Genomic DNA, 22,205 nt, shown 5'->3' on the forward strand with positions numbered 1-22,205 from the left:
GGGCTCACATGTCACCAGTGGAAATGGTTTATTTGTCATCAGCTTTGTGAATGTTGATTGCCTATTATCGCTGCAAAGTCTGTGTGTGTGTGTGTGTGTGTGTGTGTGTGTGTGTGTGTGTGTGTGTGTGTGTGTGTGTGTGTGTGTGTGTGTGTGTGTGTGTGTGTGTGTGTGTGTGTGTGTGTGTGTGTGTGTGTGTGTGTGTGTGTGTGTGTGTGTGGTGTGTGTGTGTGTGTGTGTGTGTGGTGTGTGTGTGTGTGTGTGTGTGTGTGTGTGTGTGGGGGTGTGTGTGTGTGTGGGGGTGTGTGTGTGTGTGGGGGTGTTGTTGTGTGTCTGCTTTAAAGTCTACACCTGCATGTGTACTGGACAAAAACACCCCCTAAAAAAAGCAAATGTAGCTTTGAGGTAACAGCATCACAGCAATTACAAAGGAAGATACACGGGTCAGCCGTGATAAGTTGAATGCTATGTCGCGGTATGACTCAGACTTTTAAGAGGTCTGAGAGTCAGGCCTTTCACAGTTTTCAAGACGCCATGAGGCTCTAACTAATATCCGAAGAGGCCAAATAATCAGAGGCTAAACTGGTGGTGCATCAGCAATAGACTGTAGTTATTTAACACGATTTAGAGAAGGATTCTTTATAAATGCAGGTACTGAAAAATAGATGATTTGCTAAGCGACCTGAAGCATAGACAAAAGCTTTCCCAAAACAGGTGCAGACAAAAAACAGCTGCTTATCATGGCATGAACCCAGGTTCATTCTTCAGGCAGCAGCAACTACAACAACATTTTACCCTTCGGTTGAGGGCTTGTGGGCTTGATATGTATTGAGTCATGTGGCTGTCAACTCTCCACCCAGGCCAACATTAGAGGAGGCATTACAACTACAGTGCAATGGGTATTTGGGTCATTGTGGAAAAAAAAGGGGAGATAAACAAATAAATTGTATCAAATCATCTGTGACAAAGCTCTAGCAAAGAGTAGCAAAGGATATTAACAAAGTAGTAATTATAGGATCAATTATTCAGATAACCCTTATAGGAAAGCCAACACATACAGTAAAGGCAGATGCCATTGTATGACGATATCCTGATTGAGCACTGGGACAGGTGATGTGGTGTATTGAAACCTCCTTTCAATCGTTTTAGATAGCTTTGAGTTTGAAAAGCCTCTGAAAAGTAATACACTCTAGATTTGAATGAAAACAAGGCTATTAGTCTATTAAAAGACTAACTGGTTATTTTAATGTCTGAATGAAGTTCTTGGTTTCCCTAATAGGCCCGTTCTGAAATACAGATACAAAAAATCTAAAAAGATAAAAGGACCTTTGAAATTCCCCAAGCCTTATTCCCAATGTAGTGCTTAAAAGCTAGGGTCTGTCAACAGGTCAATCAACAGAGAAGACTACAAAGCTGTTTGGATTCCTGGTGCACAAACAGGGTTACATTTTCCTCTATTTCAAAAGAGGGAAATCCTCTTCACTCATTTTGAACACATTCTAAGGTCTGTAGTCCACAGCAACTCCCCTGTGCTCATCTTTGAATCTCTATGGGAAGTGGCTTTTAACTTAGTTCTCGAAGAATGTTACAAAATCCATCTTCACACATTCGCAAACTTGTACTTGCACTCAAGTATTTCTAGGACTACACTGTTTGGCATTTCAGCTATTTTGTCCACCTGCTTTATCTGCCAACCTGCAAAAGTGGAGGGTGAACATATTTTCTTCCTTAACGTTTGAGGGTTAGTATGGTTGAACAATTCCATTAAATGTAGTCAGTGATGAAATATGAACTGGTGAATTAAATTATTCACCAGTTTGCGCTGCACCCTCTGATGATAACATTGTCCCTAGCAGGCCAGCGATTCAGAATATGAAAAATATATTTCTCTAGAGTTGGCAATTGTCAAAGGAGCACTCCACTCTCCTGTTTGTGTATGCACAAAGAACATCAAAGGCTTGTCTGAGATCCTCAAATGGATGATCTTAATGTGACACTAGCAGGGCCTCAAAGGCAGAAGCGGCAAAGCAGCCCTCAGAATAGTCAGGAGCAGCTTCCTTTGCTGCCACCCCCAACTTCTCTCTCCTTCATTCCCTCTCTTTATCTCTTTGTCTGTCTCTCTATTGTGGCATCATCTCTCTGATTCTCTTATCTCACTCTCTTACTCTTTGTCCTCCCCCCCTTGTCTCTCATTCTTTCTCTCTATCATCCTCTTTCTTGCACACACACAGCATCTCTTCTGTTCTCTCTCATGATCTCCACTTATAGAAGACAAGCCAATTCTGCTGCCGCTCTTAATGAGAAATGGCATGCAATCGCCACAGCGCTCTCACCGGTACATTGACGCAAATAACAAAACCCAGAGGTTAGATTTCACCACCGGTGACTTTGGATTGCTATTTTAGAACCAGTCGATAGCTATTGATGAGCGAGATGGGAAAGGGGAAAAGGGAAAAGGGCATGCATATTTGATAGAGCATCATACATCGAGGTGAATGTTAAGTGCGAACACAATGTGGGTGGTTTGTGGTGAAGTAATTGAGTAGTTATGTATGCGCAATAGTTTATTTGGATGTTTTTATTATATAAAAAGGTTTGATTACTGTGCATGAATTGATAGGGTCTAGTGAGGTCAACCCAATTCAAATAGCCTTCTTAAAATACATCCACTAAGTACAAATATTAAATATAAACCGAAATACAAAGCACTAGGGTTATTTTCAAGATTCTGAAGTTTAAATGTGCTTATCCTTCAGCAGTGTAAATCATATTTTTTTCTAACCTGACATAGCCACTTTAAATGAGTCTGGGAAAAGGCTTGCCATTATCTCTGATGAGATTAACTGTTACCCTGGAAAGGCCTCTCTCAGGGAGAGAAAACTCCACTGCCTTCCGTCCAAAGCAGCCACTGGAAGACATCATGTTTGGTTTCTGTTTCATGGGAAACACAATTTGCATCCTGGCTTTGTGCATAGGTTGACATGGTAGGTTCTGGCTTATTTCTGCATTCTTGACGGCTATATCGTCACTGTGTGCGGATGTGCTGGTTTGGATTCTGCCAGTTGTGTTGAAACCAAGTGGGTTTCTGTGCTGCTTATCCATTAGTCAGGGATTGTGATCTCTTTCAGCTAAGTACCACTTTAAGCTGTGTATTTAAAGTGGTGGTAAAACACAAACTGAATTCTTCGGAGCAGAACGAAAGCATACATCCTCTTTGTCACTACTTGTTGAAGTACTCTGTGTTTGTGTTTGCAAAAAGGTTTTCATTTCTGATTGCTTTTTAAATAACACAATACACAATATAATCATTGAATGAACAAATAATAAAGCAGAAAAGAAAAGAGCACTTCTGAACAGCTGTTTAGTAACAAAGATGCAATTATCAGGAAAATAAGCTTGAATGATTGCATACCCATAATCAGAAATAACTTGGGAAGATGTTCTGCCTCTATATATTTTTGCAGATTATATATTGTATTTAATTCATCACAACTGAACCAGAGATTTCACAGGTCTGATTCCTGCTGTGATTTATTTTCAGTCAGTTAGATTCAATCACAAGACGCAGGTTTTCTTCTCTCAATAGCCTAACTGTAACAACAGAAAAGTAATTAATGAGGTTTCAGATTTCGGAGAAAATCATAGCTTAATAGTGTCGGTCTGTATTAGCAGTTGTACAAAACCAAAGCAGTAAAGTTAAACAAAACCTGCAGAGAGTGGTACTGGATCGTCAGTTTCTTACAAAATGAGGATAACCAGCTGCAGTATGATATGCTGATGTGTTTGTTAATTTACTTATTGAGTTGTTCGACACATTAAAGTTATTGCCATGAAGAAGCCACAGCTTGCCCAGATGAGTTAGTTTTGTGGGCAGATGTTATAGTCAGCATGTATTTGATTATGAACCATATCGTTTTGCTGAAATGTCCAGAAGTTTATGCTTTTAGCAGAGCAAACTGGCAATCCTTATTTCAACTTCCCATTTGATGTGCTACTGTAGATGGAAGTGAACTTCGATGAAAAGACTGAGGCCGTTCACTCCAATTTTCTGAGGAGTTCTCCAGCTTAATTGGTCAAGCTCTTATCCCCCAGCCCACCTCGGCTTAGTCCTGGAGGAGATTTTCTCCGCCTATACCTCTGCCTTCATTTCCTCCTTTCTCCTCTCCCCTCCTCCCCTCCCCAACCAGTAATCGGAAGAGACTGATAGGGGAGACAAATAGTTACTCTCTCTCTCTCTTTCTCTCTCCGACACTGCACAGCCTCCCTCAGGCAAGAGAGACAATGCTGGCTAGTTGGTTAATGAAGTTCATGTTGTTTGTCACGCTTATCAATCACCCCATGTGTACGTGTCATTTCAACATGTTTCCTCATCTGCCATTGTTGTTGATGATGTTGTTTGTTCTCGAACCGTGTGATTGTATCTGAGTCATGGAGCAGAGATGCAGGAAAATGGGAGCTAAAGGTGATACCTGAAATGTTGGTGTATGATTGCAGCCTATAATGCAGGGAAATAATACTGGAGCCATGTGGGGATTGGAAGGCATGTTTTTGCAAGTTGTTTTTATCTTTTGTAAAATACCTACCTCCTCTTCTCATTTGCCTAAATATCTCATAAAACCAGCTGGATCCTGGCAGTATTCATCTTTTTTTCTGATTGCATTTCAGTGTTTTATAATGAACACAATGGATTCTTTTGACATAGTTTTTAGGTGGTTTGATTTTCAAATAGTCACATATCAAAATGTGCTAAAAAAAATTAAGACGCTGGTGTTGCAGTGTCCTTTATTTCCCTCAAGAGCACCCTTACAGTGTTGTGCCATTCACCTATCATTTGAATGCCTGAATTTCCATATTTAGGCAATCAGAAAACCCATTAACATTTTCCCGTTTCACTGCGATGAGGAAATGTTTGGTGCTGAAACAGAGTGTTCATCCTGCAGCCCAGCGGGCAATGGACTTTATACCCAGCCGACCTCGCAGACTCATGTTGGAGGCCAGATGCACTGCTAAGAACGCTCATCCTTGGATGACTGAGCCCAGTTGATGCTCACAGGATGATACACTCTCTGCACAGCATTAAAAAGGACATAGGATGAATAAGTAATTTTCTGGCTCACTAATTAACACAGTCTTTAACACGGACCGTTCCATCATCACGAGGGCTCTGTGAGGAAAATGTGAAATAGTATAGCTAAAGAGTTTACACAAGGAATGTGTCCCTGCATGAAGAATAACTCGATAATGCACTCAAATGGAGCAGTGAAGATGAATTGGAATTTCTTTGGATCATCCTCTTCCTTCTTATTTAGCGAATAACTAAGACTTCTACTTCACTTTAGCACAAAATGTAGCCATTGGTCGGAGGAGGTTTGATAGTATTAGGATCAATATTATTGACTCAGCATGTAATTACTCAGGTGTTTGTTTTTGGCATAAATACTAAAAAATTAGCAACACATTCAGCCACTTTGCTGAATACTTCTTTTGGGTTTTTGTCTTGATCTGGTCTTATTAAATTGCTATCTTGTCTTTCTACTGAAAACTATACTTGAACCCATCTCATGTTAAGGACGAACCGCTTATATACTGTACTGTAGCTGTTTGAGTCGTCACATTGCAGCTTTAGCATTAACTCCTCATTATGCTTTTGATAAGATAACCGAGCGAGGCCCCACGTGAGCATTGATTCCTACAAATCATGTTCTTTAAATCTCTTGCATTATCCCATCTAAAGAGAACAAAGAGAATAGCAATCCATGAAATGAAATAGCTGTGAAAACTAATGTGTTTTATCTTGCAAGTGAGCAGGCAGTGCAAGGTCGACTGCCATATACACTGCGTGAAATGATGCGTTGCTCTGCTGAATTAGAGAAAGAGCCCTAGTCAGTGTGGTGCAGCTATGAGGGAGAGATTGCATGTCAAAAGATGTTCCACAGTAACGGACGAGTCTCTGAGAGCTCATGAAATGATTCACTGGTGAGTCCATGCTCAAGTATTAATCAGATAGCACCCGCCTGCCTGTATGAAAACAAACTCAAACGAAACTAGCTTCACATATGGGCTCCCACAGGAGTACTTAAAGTGGAAACATTTGTGGAAGAGAAGATACATTTGACCATTTCCCCACCGATATACTGGGGGAAAAGGCATATCATTTCAAGTGTGAATACTGATTCCTACACAGTTTCCCCATCAAAAAGAATGATGAAATCAAATGAAGGTAAATGTTTTTATTATTGTTGGCATATCAGTAGCATTTTAAAAGTCAACATAGTTATTATTCAGTTGTTAGATTGCTTCTAAAAAAAACTTACAACAGATTGAGAGCACGGTGAGGACGACAGCGCATCCCTTTGCCCCACAATTGAAATGGCCAATTCCCCTTTCCATGTAAATGGATTAAAAATGGAGGTTCTAAGTAGGCTTCTGATATATTGCATGGCCTATATACAGCAGCTAACTGCAACAGTATGGAGTATTATTCTTCTCTTTGTGAGGTGTTATCATGGGTGCTATGGTTTCCCTTGTGATGGATAAGCTCCTCCTCCACCATGAAGCCTTCTTGAAAAGGTGGTTTTCACATTTTTGAAGAGTAGAAAATAGTTTTTCAGCTGCAAGTGTAAGTCGCACTGTTGGTCTGCCACATACTCAAAGCTAAGAAAATCCCTATGAGTCCAACCACTGAATCACTTTGAGTTGAGCTCTGATGGTAAAGTACAGCTTTGCTTTGCCAGACATCCTAGAATCTGCTCCCGAATGAGTCACTGCACAAAGCTCGTCACAGCTTATCTTGAATTAAGAGCTTGTTTACCAAACAGAAAGCTATGCTATTTACTTATTTGTTTCAAGCTTCAGATCAAATAGGCTGCAATGTTTATATTACTGTGATCTCTTTATACCAAAATAGCAGTGAATAATTGATGCTGCACATCAGGGAATAGGTTGAGCTTTAAACTTTGGAAAGTCAGAAATCAAAGGAATTGGCCAAGTCATTTTTAAGTACCTCGTATCAGTAACCCCAGTTCTTTTTTGGCTATGTGTTAAAACAGTCATACATACCTCGTTTTTTTTATTCACAACCTTGCATCTATTATCATGTTTACCATACATATGAATAAGCATAGGATCTACTTGGTGTGACATTTTACTCTTGCACTTCTAAAGTAAGGAAGGTGTTCTCCTGCCATCCTTCCGTGGACACACTAAGCTATTATAGTTTGACACACTATAGTAAACATTTCAGGAAGTTATATTATTCCATTTCCTAAATGCCACCAGTAGCTCAGCCTATAAGAGTTCATAAGGTAATCAGATTGGGACTCTTGTAGTTACGTCCACAAAGCACTTCAACTGAAGGCTCAACTCTGCTTGGAACCCTTCTTCTTTGGGTTGCATTTACAGTAGCAAAATATGTTGATAATATCTGGTACTTTATTTGGTACCACCACTGTTGATGTTCAAAGCTCATACCAAAAAGTGGAGCTTCAACACTGCAGTCCACTGATAGGACAGAGAGAATCGTCACAAGCACAGCAGGGGACATCATTCAAGAAACCCTGCCATTTGTAGATAGCCAAGCTACAATCAAAAGCCACTGCATTTTTTTGCATTCATTTGATTAGTGTTGTCATGCAATTTAATATTAAAACCTCTAAACAATGCATATGGATGTAATAATAATAGACTACATCAAACTTTCAATTTGACAAAAATGTTATATTACAAAAGAAACCATCTACGTATTTAGAAAATGTCAATTCACAACAGTGAAGAATGTAAAAAGAAGCCGTTGAGCAATACGAGTGAATGATGATACATTTCACTATCCAAGCAGGATTAGAGATCTTGTAGAGATAAGTGTTAACTAGCAATGTTAACTATTTTGTTGAATTACCTCCCTTTCAAAATACAGGAAAAGACCCTTTCTTATTCCTTTAGTTCTCGGCCGGTCATACAACCAAAAAGAAGGACATGGAGAATGAGCCAGTTGTTTAGCATACCATTAGTGTGACAAAAGTTTTTCACCCAATCATAAAACCCTTCAGAGCCCAGAAGCTGCCCGAGCTCCCCAGGTGTCCCTCCTTTCCTTTTTCCTGGGCAGTGACCCGTACACATCCGAGGCGATTGGTGTGATAAAAGATGTTGTTTATGAGCATGTGGAGTGCATCTTGCCATATAGACACAGGTCCTTAATGCATGGAGAGGATTTGTCTCCATTCCCTGTCCCTTGTCCTTGCATGCATCTTTATTTTTACGTCTCCATTCTGTTAATAATACATGAATGTCCTCTTTCCCTCCCCCTCCCCCTTCCCCCCTCTCCTCCCCTGTAGCAATTATTGAACCCACGACCACTAGTGCTGTCTCAAGCCCAGGTCAGTATATGTCACCATGCTGTACACCGAATCAGCAAAGAGGTCCGCTGCCTCATACTAACCCCAGCTGAGATCCTCTCCTCCATCTTGAGTTATAACAATTGGCTGGCTGGAATGCCTGCTGGGTGTACTTTGTATGTCCTTTATTTGTTTTTTATTTGCTTTCCTTGTCTTTTCTGTTATTTTTTGGTTTGGCTTTTACAGCGTGGCTATATATACTTCCCGCAGCCTGTGTCATCAAAACACCCTTCTTTTCATTACCACGCCGGCACCCCCACCCCCACGCGGAGCAAACAGTAGCGTCATTAAAGTGGCTGTTCCGCAGACCTCTGGGTCTGATGCTTTTCATAATGCTAATGGCTTCTTCTGCTTCTTCTTCTTCTCTGTATGGCTTTTTCACCTCAAACACCACCAATCTCCCACTCCTCTAGTTCTAAATGCAGTGTATATTAAAGGAAGCTGTTGGTGGCTAAGGCCTTTAGTTTTTGTTGTTTTTTGTAAGATGGAATCTGGACTGTCTGTTCAGTGTTTAGTTGTATCACTCCCATTCTGTCTTAATATTCCTATATCCCTCTCTCTGCCTTCTGTCCTGTGCTTTCCTCTTTCAGTTGGCTTTCTGCCAGACTCTTTAACCTGATCTGCTGCCAGTGCTGTTGTCAGTGCTACACTGTCAATGTCGCCCTTGTGCCGTCCCCCCCTCCCTCACTATGTTCTGCCGCTTCCACATTCAAGCTCGGAGTAATCCCCTCTGCCTGGTCGTCTTTTCTCTCTCTCTAATGGTTTTAAGCAAGTCACAGAATGTAATCTTTCACTATGGTTACATTATTTCTTCTTAATACTGTTCATGCGCACAGGAACATGCTGGAATGCACTCTCACTGAAAAGCTTTCACTGGTAGGGACACCAAAGCCACTGAATTGAAAACATAATGAAATATGAAATATTCACACATGCTCATATGCACCTGCACTTACAGTACATGTGAGGATTCATACTGCATGGTGAATCCGCTCTGTGTTGTTGTAATGTTTCCAACCAGCTCTGTGGATGGATACCATTGTTTCATGTTGTGTTTCATGAACACACAGGCCTGGATTAGCACGTCTTGGCCTACCTGTCTATCTGAGCAAAATATAATTATCCATGGAGATTACCTCAGATAACATATTAAAATAAGCTTAGCAGCAACGAACAGTCCTGGCATGACCCTGAACTCTCATTTGATGTAACACTTGCAGAACAAATGACAATTTCATGGTCCAAAGGAACACCACTGGTTTCAATCGTGGAGATAAACTCACTCAGCATCCCACTGTTCTTGTTTTGTTCCAAGTTGTATTTGAAGTTCATTTTTTGATGGCGCCCTCACTAAGTGGCTTGGCAAAGGGAATTATTTTAGATCCCTTCAAATGGCCTTTTTTTCAATCAAGTTTAATAATGAATTTTACAGTATGTTATCTCCTTTTTTCCCCTGTGAATGAGTTTGGGAAGATGCGCTTCCAAAAACAAGTGTTAGGTAAGCAAATCTGTGAAGTGGGAAAAATTGTTCCGGTTTCAGGTGCATCCCTCACTGCACCTTGTTGTGCCAGTACAACATAAGCAAAACATAGATCTGGCAGGCCATTATGTAATTGTGAAAGTAATTAGGTCCTATTTACAGTACATGCTGCATATTTAATAGTTTTGACTCTGATATTTCAAAGTCATAACTGTTTGTCACAAAATTGCTGCTGCTGGAGCTACATTACAAACTGGACTGTATCCACATGATACAATCAACACAGTTTCATCACCGACTTCTCTGCAATGCTAATTACACTTTAATAGTAGTAGTTTATCTTGAGTTGTTGGAAACATTAAGCTTTTATCAACAAAACTCAAAAGGTTAATGGCTGAAAAAAAAAAGAAGCATGGCAAATATCACAACCCTGAAATCCTTCAGTATGCGCGGCAGGCTGCAGAAAGTCAGCCGTGGTCAGAGCACTGTTCTTGGATTTGTGTGTGGCATGAAGGCTAGTGATGCCAATTATAAGGAAGTCCAACTCTGTGGTCGGGCTGGAACTGCACAGTCTGCAGGCTGAGAGGAGGATGATGGACACGACCGTCCTGAACAACTCCTCCCACCCCTCCATGATGAAGTGTGGCAGATGGCCGGCACAGCTCTGCCCACCTAACAACAAGAAGCCAAGCTTCAGGCGTTCACTTGTGCCCACTGCCGTCACAGCAACTGTGACCACCGCCTCAGCCAGCTGTGACCCCCTCACACCAAGACTTAACCCACTCCCACTCAGCCGGACCTGACTCACTCGCTGCTCACGTCTCTCTGCTCCACACTCAGAGGTCACCATCGAACATTTCCTTTTTTCTAATTCTGATCAATAATAAACGTTATAATGGGAACTCTACATTCATATGTCAAAATAACAAGGTATTAAATTGGTGGTTCGTATACCATGTACATCTGCTTTTCCACGGTACTGAATACAATGTGTGATTGTTTGAGAGTTAAAGATACAAACATGAGCAGCATTATCTCAATAGATCAAAACTGATGTTTTTGTAACCCTTCTCTTGCTTAGGTCATACCCCCTTCCCATAGGTGTTTTGCACAGTGATAACCCCTTATCCAATTGTGATGGTTGACATCTCGTTTGAACAGTCAAAGCAAGTAGAATCAAGGGTTGACAGACAGAATGACACCAGGGGTGAATTTCATGTTATAATTTTGCAGTAAGTTCAAAGATAGTGCTTACTGTACATTATAAAAATGCTTGCCATGTAGGCTGTGTTTACTGGAGATGGAAATGCTTTAGTTGGTGTTGTAGCTGAGATTATTCCCGTTCCAATGATGTTTGGGATGTATTGATTTGATACAAGCAAGTCAGTGTTTCATTGTGTACTTTCAACTATATGTACTATATATGGTCCGGACCCACCGGTGGGCCCATCAAGTTCAGCATTCACTGTGATGAATATAAAATAAGACACTGATACTGTTTTCTTCAATGAACATTTAGAGAAAAATAAATCTATCTATCCTCTATCTCTGGTTCAAAACATTTGTCCAGAGCCTCTCTGACAGAAAATCGCTTAATCGGTCGCCTACTCATTGTGTCAATGAGTCAAATATGAGCAAGGCACAAATATAACTGCATGAGAGACAGTAAGGGAGGGGCATTTACTGCGAGAAAGTGAGAGGTTTTTCTTCTCGAGGGGCCCAGAGCTCGCACCTGTGAGCGCGAGAAAGTGAGAGGTTCCCGTAACTTGTTTTGTCTGGAAGGTGTGGGGGGACATAAGCACTCTGTGTGTGTGTGTGTGTGTGTGTGTGTGTGTGTGTGTGTGTGTGTGTGTGTGTGTGTGTGTGTGTGTGTGTGTGTGTGTGTGTGTGTGTGTGTGTGTGTGTGTGTGTGTGTGTGTGTGTGTGTGTGTGTGTGTGTGTGTGTGTGTGTGTGTGTGTGTGTGTGTGTGTGTGTGTGTGTGTGTGTGTGTGTGTGTGTGTGTGTGTGTGTGTGTGTGTGTGGATGTTTTCCATCTGCAGGATGAACATAATACACTCATATCCATTCAGTTCCTATGGCGGTCAAAACATCCGAAAACATCATAGGTGTTTCCTTGAATACATCACAAAAAAAAATCAATGCAAGCGGTGATCATCAATTGTATATGTTCAGAGGCCTAGTGTGGATGAAAAACACAATATCTATGATCAAAAACAAAGTCACTCGGTCACTTTTGACCCGAAACGCAAGAGAAGGGTTAAAGCACTAACATGCTTTAGTTAACAACATCTTAAAGTTGCATTCTCTTTATCACATTTATAACTCTGTTTATTATTAAGATGTCCTTCTCATTTCTTTAAGGTTATTGTAAAATCTAATAATAATAATCATATTAAAAATAGTGTGCCCTGACATTTCAGATATTATAGTATTACTTTTACAACCTGGCTTTTTAATAAATATAGCGCTGCCTACCTCTTTTTCATTATAACTGTTATACTATTATTATGAAAATGTATTTGAGGAATAGTTTGACATTTAAGGGTGCAGGTTTTCTTATGTTATTTTCAAAAGTTAGACTAAAGGACGAGAAGATTGATGCCAACTCATGTTTGTATATTATATATACATCTACAGCCATTAGTTAGCTTAGCAAAACGTTTTGAATCATTTGGAAAGAGCTAACCTGGCTCTCTATAAATAAAACAAATCAATATAACAACTTCTTTAAAGCTATTTTTTTGTATCGTTTGCTTTAATCACAGTCTGTATTTTGGATCTCTTGGGCGTCAGAAAAATCTTGTCTTATCTCATGTTATAAATGGCATACAATACTTTCACACTCGTCAGGGGGCCGTAGACATCAATAGAAAGCATCTGTCATTGCTCCTCTTTATTTCACCGCACACTGCCTATGTTTAAAATGGTAATATACAACATATTGTTCACAATAAAAGACTTAAGCTTGTTTAATCTTTAGCATATGGATTTGTTTTTGCTCCTAAACGTAAAGCACTGATCCTATAGTCAAAAGCATCTGGCTCGGTGCCACCCTGTCATCCCAATGAAAAGTAGATCTGTGATAATAGCATATGCTCCCTGAGGCTTTCACTCCGCAAATCACTTGACAGTTGGAAAACAATGTTCTTAACACTGTACTGAGCCCAATTGCTTGTGTTTGCGCCGCACAGTGCTACTGGTTCAAGGAATATTACATGCATTATACATAATGTGTGTGACTCTCTCATGCCCATGTGTCATGTTTACTCCCAAATAAACACAATTCAGGCAGCCTGAGTGTAGCTAAGTGAAACTGATCCACACTGTTTCGCTCCCCTATTAATCCTGTTCTTAGCCCTCATTCCTCACAGGGCATTATTTATTTATTTATTTCAAATATCTGGTATAATCTGAACTAATTACAGAGGAGGAGATGACTCTGATGCTGCCTGGCATGTGAAGCATTTGTTTAACCCTCCCCCAAGCCAGCATGAAGCTCTAGGAGATAGAAAGAAAAAGATTGATGAGTCCGTGAAGGTTTATGTGTCTTAGTAATATCGTGGAGTAGGTCATAAAACAGAACTTACTTTGAGAGGATCAGTGATGGAGCAACCTTTTAGGAATTGTTCACTTGTATCCAGAGTGGAGCCCTGCATGTTTGTGAAATCAATGTCTGTACATAGCTGTTTTAAAATTAAGTCTCAGAAGCTTAATGTGGACTATTTTCCGATTGATTTAAAATGTGAGTAGGTCATAGATCTTTCTTTATGTAAGGTCTGGAGGATAACTTGAAAGAGATAATCTAACTTATTTTATATTCTTCCAAAGTCCTCCAAAAGTCACTCACTCAGCTCCCCAAGGCTCAGTGAGCTGGGTTAATCAAATTATTTTAGGCAGTATGTAAAGCTTCCTATAATCAAAGGATAGCTGGCTAATTTATGTCTGAAATTCGGGTGATGTCTTCTTTGGATGACTTTAAACAAGATTACGTTTCCTTTTCCAATTCTTTATTCAGTTATCTGATGTTAGTACAAGTCGGAGCCCAAGGCACATTTTTTGATGTTACACTTTCCTGAATAAATAAACAACTTGGCCTGTTTCTCTTAAGTTCCTAATTCATATTCTCTCTTGGCCATCACTTTGTAAATATTAGACCAACTACTACTGGAAAAACTTCATACGCACATTCAACCTGTCTTTGAATCCATGTAATGCGTTACTTTCGCAATTAAATCTTCAGCTAACTGTTTTTCTAAATACTTTTGCAGCATTTTCTAACTTTGGAATACAACATAATGCATCTTTAGCTTCCTGAATTCAAAGTTAATAAAGTTGAGACATTTTATCATATTTTTTTTTCAGCCTTAGTGGGAATGGATAGTGATAAAAGGGCAACAGTTGGAAGTAATATTTTAAATGTTACGAAGTTCTCCCAGTTCAACTGAGGCACTGCATTGTGGATGAGGAACAGCGTCTCTGTCTGAATATTGGTGCTTATTGCCTGGTTGTGAGGGAAAAGTGACTTTAAGATTCCCTGTATTTATTTTTGTTTGAAACAGCACTTTGTCTGTGGGGCTATTGTCAATATGATGTCACATCAAACAGTCGTTCGCTTTCTACTCACGTTTCAACATGAAAGCTTTAACATCAGAGCCAGGGAAAAGAAGAAACTGCTTCTCTTATTCACTGAAAAATATTTAACATATTTAACTCAGAGTGCATTACTGTAAAAACCAAAAATAATGTTTATATTTTTGGTGAAAATACTACAAAGTTAGAGAGTGTTCCTGCTCTTGGGCCCTGCAGCAGTTACTAATTTATTGCAATATAATCAAACAAAACATATGCGCAAACATATGCTACATGTCCACATGGATACTTGGAGCTGGTAATCCTGAATTAACTAGTGATGACAAAAAAGTAAAATATTCATAACAGTCATAGATGAAGATACTAAAGTATTGTTAATGGTATCTTTGATTTAAGACACAGTGATATGCTTTTTCTGTCACAGCATGTCCTTAATTTCCATCCGGATTATTTCTGACATTGAGCAAGAGAACACTGATACTAAGAGATTGATATTGAATTCCCTGGATCCCATTGGATAAGCTGAATGGATCTGGCTGTCTTTTGTTTCACCGTCATCAGTACAAAACACTAGTTACATAACACTATCGTCTGTGTGTTCCTAAATTCTTTTCAAACCAAACTTGGTTCCCATTTGTTGTCTTTTCAGACTTTTTTAAGGCTAGCATGTAAGCACTCTGAAACTTGGAGAGTCAAAATTGAAACAGGCACCAGATTTTTAAGAGGCTTTATTCCAATATAAATTGTTTTGTAACTCTTCTGTATCCACAAGCACGAGCCAGAAGTGCTAAAGTTAAGTCGAGACAAGTGGCAATTACAATACAATAGTCATCAATGTGACGACTGAATACTCAGCTTTGTGAGTCACCCCCAGCTAATGAAATTATAAATATGCTGCATTTATGAAATATTCAATGGAATGAATCATCTCCCACTGATTAGTTGACGTCAGGGTCGTGTCTGAATAGACTGGTACTGTATATCCTAGAGTCTAGAGCAGTGGTTCTCAAACTTTTTTCAATAATGTACCCCTTTGAAAAAAAAAATTCAGCCCCAACCAGCCCTGATCAGCGCAAAAACAATGGTTAGGGAAAAAATGCCTATACAGTATAAAGAGGTACAGTACAGCGCTGCACCATCAGTGTCTGATTTATTAAAACAACAACCTTGTAACTGAGAAACACTTAAATGCTAAATTTCAAATGTTTACAATCCATCACTAAATTCATGGCAAACCAATTTTAACATCATGCAATAACACTAAGACGACATTAGCTGCATTGAACTGATCTTTTTAATAAGTTGTACTTACAATGTAGTGAGAAACATGGGCTTGTGCTTCACTGAGGATCTTTGTCATTCTGACAGGGAGGCAATTGCGGTTATTACAGTTCGAGTTTTGAAATATGTGTAACTCTGTTAATATAAAACCCACACTGCTCAAACTTCGTTACTTTTCCTAAAATTTGTATATTTATTTATTTTGGGGCGTGGGGAATGAAGAGAAAAAGATATATGAGCATTTTATGAGCATGGGATTTTGACCCCTCATATAAACATATGCTATACTTTGCGGCCACACGCCGTTGCCAAGCAACGCTTATTGTTTAGGTCCTTTGATAAGCAGGCAGTCATATCATTAGCTAGAACTAGCTAGATCTGATAGATTTGGACATAAACGCGAGTGAAGTATAACCGGACGCGCGCGAGAGAGAGAGATCAGTAATCAGATCAGCTTCTGCTGACGGAGAACACACAGCTCTGCATGATCACAGCTCAGTCCGCTGTGACGGACCGTTGAGCCGAGGAAAATACACTAAGAGTTAGATCTAACACACTTAGCTAGTTTATCTACTCTGGAACTAGCTAAACTAGTTATACATATATTTATTCTTTACTGTCGGGTCACTTATTACAGGTTCAGCGAGCTGCACGAGACTGACGGGCTGTCAGGAGAGGGAGAGGAAAAGAGAGCACCCCATTTATTTTTCCCATTTTATTATCCAGAATTACTGTACACTTTTGAAGAAAGTAGTTAATCTACTATTAGTAGTTTGTTTAAATGCATTAATTACGTTGTTTTTTTCATTAACATAAAATAAATTTCACGTACCCCCTGCAGTATTCCAACATACCCCTAGGGGTCTGCGTACCCCCATTTGAGAACCACTGAGGACTGGACTACAGTATTTAACTCCTCGACAAGACTCTAAAGTAAACAGCCTCTCTTTACCCAGCATGGTGTCAGACACGCTGAGCTACCCTCAGATAATCCTTCTTGGCTGTGCATTTTTTACCAGCCTTATCAGTTGTACGGTGATGAGATCAAGAGCCGTGCAAACCCCCCCCCCCTCTTTACCCGTCTCTGGCCACCGCACCGACACCCTGACTCCTGTCCCTTACAGTTTGTTTTGAGGTGATAGGCTGACCTTCATTTTTACCCGAGTGCTAACTCCCACAATCATCTCTGGAAGGGCATGATAAGCAGATGGCATGTCATCTATCATATTTGACCCCGAAAACCTTGGACAATGTGAAAAGACGATGGGTTTTAGTTCTGTGTAACTGGAGGCCTGTAGCTTCCTAAGTCAAAAATCTGTAGTGACGGTACACTGAAAATAAAACTGGTATTTCTTCCAATCCTCATATATATTTTATATATAATGAAAAGGAAATAGGAAGGCAAAATTATCCAGTGACCACATGTATAAACCTTCTCATAATGCACTAAATATTACAGGAAACATCCAGCACTAAGTAATACCACTAATTATCACTCTTTATAGCACTCCTGAGCTTTACGGCACTATCCTCGGAAATATCAAAGTATGGCAGTGTGTCCAGAGTTCATTGAGTTGATCATCAGTACCCATGCCTGGAAAATGAAAGCCTATTTTATATAATAACAGCGGACGCTATGATTGCCGTATGATCTTCTGTTTTCTCTCAGTAATTCATGTTAATGAGAATGAATCAAAGGAAGTGTTATTTTTGCTTTTTGGCTGATTGGTGCACAGTTGTTTGTGTGATTTGAGTCATTATGACTTAGGTTCTCTTAAGCTGTGACTGCCTGGGCTTTTTATTACAGTGCCCTAAAACACTTTCTAAAGTGCTAATACTGATTAGTTAAGTGTAGGAGAAACCAACGATGAAATTGATTTGGGATTTACTGTGCTGGGAGCATTACTTTAAAGACAACGTGATGTCTCTTTCTCTTTATTTGCTTTGGTTAATTAATTGTGAAACACTTAAGATATGCTTCAAAAATCAACATTCAGTGCCAGTGCAGGCAGCAGTAGTTAGTATGCACAGTGAACTGTCCACCTCCACTCAGAAAGACGCTGTAGTCAGGCAGCGTACAAGCTCCATGTTTTCCCCAATACAAATATTGGCCAGTATTAATTAGGGGTCGGCCGATTATCGAGGCCGATATTCCGCATTTTACAGATTATCTGTATCGGCATTTTCTTTATCCAATTGCCGATAAAACTTTGGCTCTGATGCGGCTTTGTTTTAAAACACATCTTAAAACACTTCTTGTTTTAGATGTTGAAAAGTTAATTAAACATATGCTTAAAGGCATTTCAACAAAGTTGTTATATTCTACATTTTGACACCAAGATTTTATGATTTTATTGCAAATGTATATCGGTTCCAAATATCGGTTATCGGTCTCCTTGATTACTAATAATCTGTATCGGTATCGGCCTTGAAAAAGCCATATCGGTTGATCCCTAGTATTAATAACAAGAATATGCTTACAATCCTCTGGGTGGATATTATATTTATTATCATACTGCTGAATCATTTAGAAAGAATAGCACTACTTAACAACTCATACAGTTAATAAATGATAGTAACATAAGGCAAATCATACAAAACATAGACCATCAAATGTACCCACAGGCAACGCTACCCTCATGGAGCATTAAGCACACATTTTGAACTCTAACAGAGTCCCACTTACCTATCTTTCCTCAAATCTTTTCTATCTAAACAGGTTTTTGTCTTGTTTTCAGGGTTGCTTTTCACCTGTTTGTCAGTCTCAGATATAAATTGCTGTGTCGCCCGTCTCTCCTCTCAGCAAATTATTCTGCTTACCCCACATCTCTCTGTGAGTCTCTGTTTCCATTTCTCTCATTCTCCTGCTCCCACATGTACCTCTCTCCTCTCTGCCTCTGATTATCTCTCCCACTTCGCATCTCCTCAGGAGTGTCGGCCATTAACTGCAAACCTGGTCATGCTTTGAGTCCCACGCACACACAGAAGAAACGCAGCGGCGCACACAGGAACCGTAATAACTGTCTTCAGAAGAACAAGTTAACTATTTCACACACTTCACTTTTTCTCTTCCGCATCTTCTATGGAATTTTCTCTGTATTTTTGTGGATAATATTTTTAGTGGGTATTAAAACTAAGACCTGTCAGAGCCATCCAAATTTAAAATTGTTCCAAAGAATCTCTTTTCTTTTATGTGTTTATTCCCACCTCTCATTTGAGCTCTTGTTGCAGGCGGTGCTTTTATCCCTGTCCCTGTCACTTATATTCCTTTTCTCTAGCATAACTTTTCAGAGTTTGCAGATCACCAAATCTCACACATCTGTACCCCGAAGATCAAAGCACATTATGCATTGTAGCGCTTTCAGGCCTGTGACACCCTTCCCCGGTTTTGATGTAGATGTTGTTGTTGCACACTGTTTTCCCTTCTCACTCTTCAATTGAAAGTTTGGCAAATAAGAAGAAAAGACCACACAAGGGAAGTCACCGTTAAAGGGACAAGAAGATTGTTTTTTTTGTCAATTCAAATCTTTTTCCCACTTTAATTGGCTTTTTTTGCCACAGCAGTCAGAGCGATTAATAAGACGGTTCAGTTGGAAAGATGAGTTTTGGTCCCAACAACAGACCTGACTCTGCAGATGCTGTGTGAGAGCTGGAGCAGAAAATGGATAGTAATTTCCTTTTATGACCAAGAAAGGCTTCTGTAGAGATTCAGTCTTGGTCTATAATTGAGACACAAGGGTATATTCTCTTTCTGGACAGACTCTAATAGTTAGTGCATTAAGAAGGATGATTGAAGAAAGCAACACACTAACAGTAGAGGATGCTGTAAATCACAAAGGATAGCTTTTTGGCCAGCTTGTGGGTTGCAGAGGGTTCACACTGTGCAGTGCTTCAGGTCTTTCCTCTCTCTTCTCTCTGGTGAGAGCACTTTTCTGCAATATTAAATGGATGTAATTTGAAACAAAAGAGAGAACACTTTTAGCGGTAATGGAGAGAAGGCCTTGGACGTGTTGTCAATGCCCTTCGAAATACAGTAAATGCACTTTTCAAGCCTCGCTCAGTTGTTAGCAGGCTCTTCTCTTTTATATTCAGCTCATGAGGAGCTGAGGCAGGAGCTTTCATTAAGACGTCAGCTAGACTACATATTCACACATCTGGAGCTTCAAGGTGCCAATCCTGCATTATCTTACAAAACGGGATGTTGTTATTTCAATCTTTTGTATTTCTTTCAACTACAATTCACATTCTTGTTATTTGTTTGTTGTTAATGTTAGTCATTTTAATTTAATAAATTGTTTAGCCTCATATTGATTGTGCATTTTTGCTGTTTTTGTCACCGCTGAGGCTAAGCCTGCTGTGTTTTATGTGTACAGTAACCATGGTTACATGTGTTATGTTATTACTACTTAAGCAGAAAGACACCAATTACTTGTTTTTAACAGAATGTAATGCACACGGTGCCTCTTTGCAATAGAACAGAGTCAGTGTCCTTGGTTGTTACTCCCAAACTCATGCTATTTTTTCCCTTTATTTGACCTTCCATCGTCACCTCATTTCTGTAAAAGTCAAACATCTCGCTGTCAGTCCTGTTCCCTTACAGCAGTGCTGCTACCTGAATTCTCCACTGCACGTATTTCACTGAACTCGCTCACAAACCTTGATTTAGTTTTAGAGTTGCAGCGGATGCATTGATTAGGAATAATGCCTTGATATTGATGTTGGACGCTAAAATAAATGCAATCATTCCTACAGATAGCTTGTAAAAAATAAAAATAGCCCATTGACAATTACACCCACATTGAAAAACCTTATAACGATTACTTACTTACTAAGTGATGACATTAGCTCTCTAGCTTAGATAAGTCAGCGCACTGGCCAGCATGGTTTTGTGGTTTGTCCCAGCTATTTAAATACTATTATCTTTCATTTTCAGTGCTAATACATCAAGACGATTGTATATGAATTTGGTTTATAAATCTGCAATTTTTAAAATGCTAAGAATGTGAAGGGTTAATTAGGGAATGTGTTTGCATTACAATTAAGTAAAATAATTTGATGACATGCTATTTTTTCATATTCTAGTTACGTTTATTGCAGAAGACATCTTAAAAAAAAATTTGTTTTCGTTTCTGTTGAAGGAATGAACACTGCCTCTCAATGCTTTGATATTCTTATGAACACATTTAATACTCAGCTTCTGTCCGACATCTAACGGTTTAACCATTTCCTGCGAGCAAGTGAATACGGGTGGCGGGCAGCTTGTTGTGTGGTTTCATTTCTATATTCATATATAACAGCTGCCTGCTGCCAACAGATTACTTGTCTTTCATGTGATTGTGCCAGGGGGCCAGAGTCTTTGTGGCTAACTATCGTGATAATACTTGAACCACAGGAATCCTAGCAACCCTTGACATGTCTTCTTCCATATATGTCACTCCATGATAAGTGTTGGGAATTACACAGTAATTAGTTTACCCATTCTAAACAAACCCTGACTGACCAGTAAAGATAGTATACATAATGACTCCTAAAGCCCCCGTCACACTGTCCAGAAATTGACACCCGATGGACACACGAATATGGAATTGTGAATTTTGCAAAATCTTTGGCATGCCAAAAAATTGCCGAAGGACCTTGCAAAGGTTCATTTTCGTGTTGAATTCGTGTGTCAATTTTGCCCTTCGTAAGGCCATCGTGAGGGCATCTTGTTATCATCGGTGCCATCGGGTATTCGCCCCGATCAGAGTGAGGGTGAATGCACCGATGATAACACGAAGATGACACGATTTGACAAGATGCCCTCACGAGTGCCTTACGAAGTTGCCGCTCACGAAGTTGCTGAGCCTGAGAAACTCCACCGGCGGTCATACGATGGTTTAGATGCCCTCACGAATGGCCCGATGTTGCTACGATCACAGCCGAATTTGAACATTTCCTTTATCGTGTGTCCATCGGGTGTCAATTTCGGGACAGTGTGATAGGGGCTTTAAGCAATCTCTGCTAAACCCATTCCTTCCTAATATGCGCAATATTGTAATATTCTAGGATTTGTCTCACTCATTTATATTAAACATACAGTACATACATAATACAATGAAGACTCTTTAAGCCACTGTTTTATTGATAATCTAGTCAATTGCGCAATCGTGTTCTTTTCTCTCTACCACCAGATTAGTGACATCTGTTTATTTGTTTTTTTGTTGCACTGTACATTTTCACAGTATTCAAAACAGTACATTAGCGTAAAGAAAAATAGCAAAAATCTGATAATCGACCCAGATCATTAAATATGTGCAGTATGAGCTGTAAGTGGAAAGTGATATAGTGGTAAGACCAGCGTTTGTGTCTGTTGTTGTTTTGGACCATTGTTAAATGCACAGTGAAAAAGAGTTGAGTCGGCATGATGAATTAGACACAAACAGCATAACTTTAACATTTGGTTTCCACTTTGTATTCAAGATCA

General features: G+C 39.6%; 1 protein-coding gene across 2 annotated transcripts in view; it reads left to right on the forward strand.

The window, feature by feature from the left end:
- The window catches only part of negr1 (neuronal growth regulator 1), a 178,935-nt gene that overhangs the window by 140,138 nt on the left and 16,592 nt on the right, over positions 1-22,205 (forward strand). Inside the window, exon 7 of one of the 2 annotated variants that reach the window (XM_034080995.2) lies at positions 8,331-8,372. The exons of the other annotated variant lie outside the window; for it this stretch is intronic. Coding sequence (XP_033936886.1) covers positions 8,331-8,372 — 42 coding nt within the window. The remainder of the gene's footprint in view (positions 1-8,330; positions 8,373-22,205) is intronic. 2 annotated transcript variants of the gene reach the window in all.

This window comes from Pseudochaenichthys georgianus, chromosome 4 (genome assembly GCF_902827115.2).
Source record: "Pseudochaenichthys georgianus chromosome 4, fPseGeo1.2, whole genome shotgun sequence".
In the NCBI taxonomy this organism is placed as follows: Eukaryota; Metazoa; Chordata; class Actinopteri; order Perciformes; family Channichthyidae; genus Pseudochaenichthys; species Pseudochaenichthys georgianus.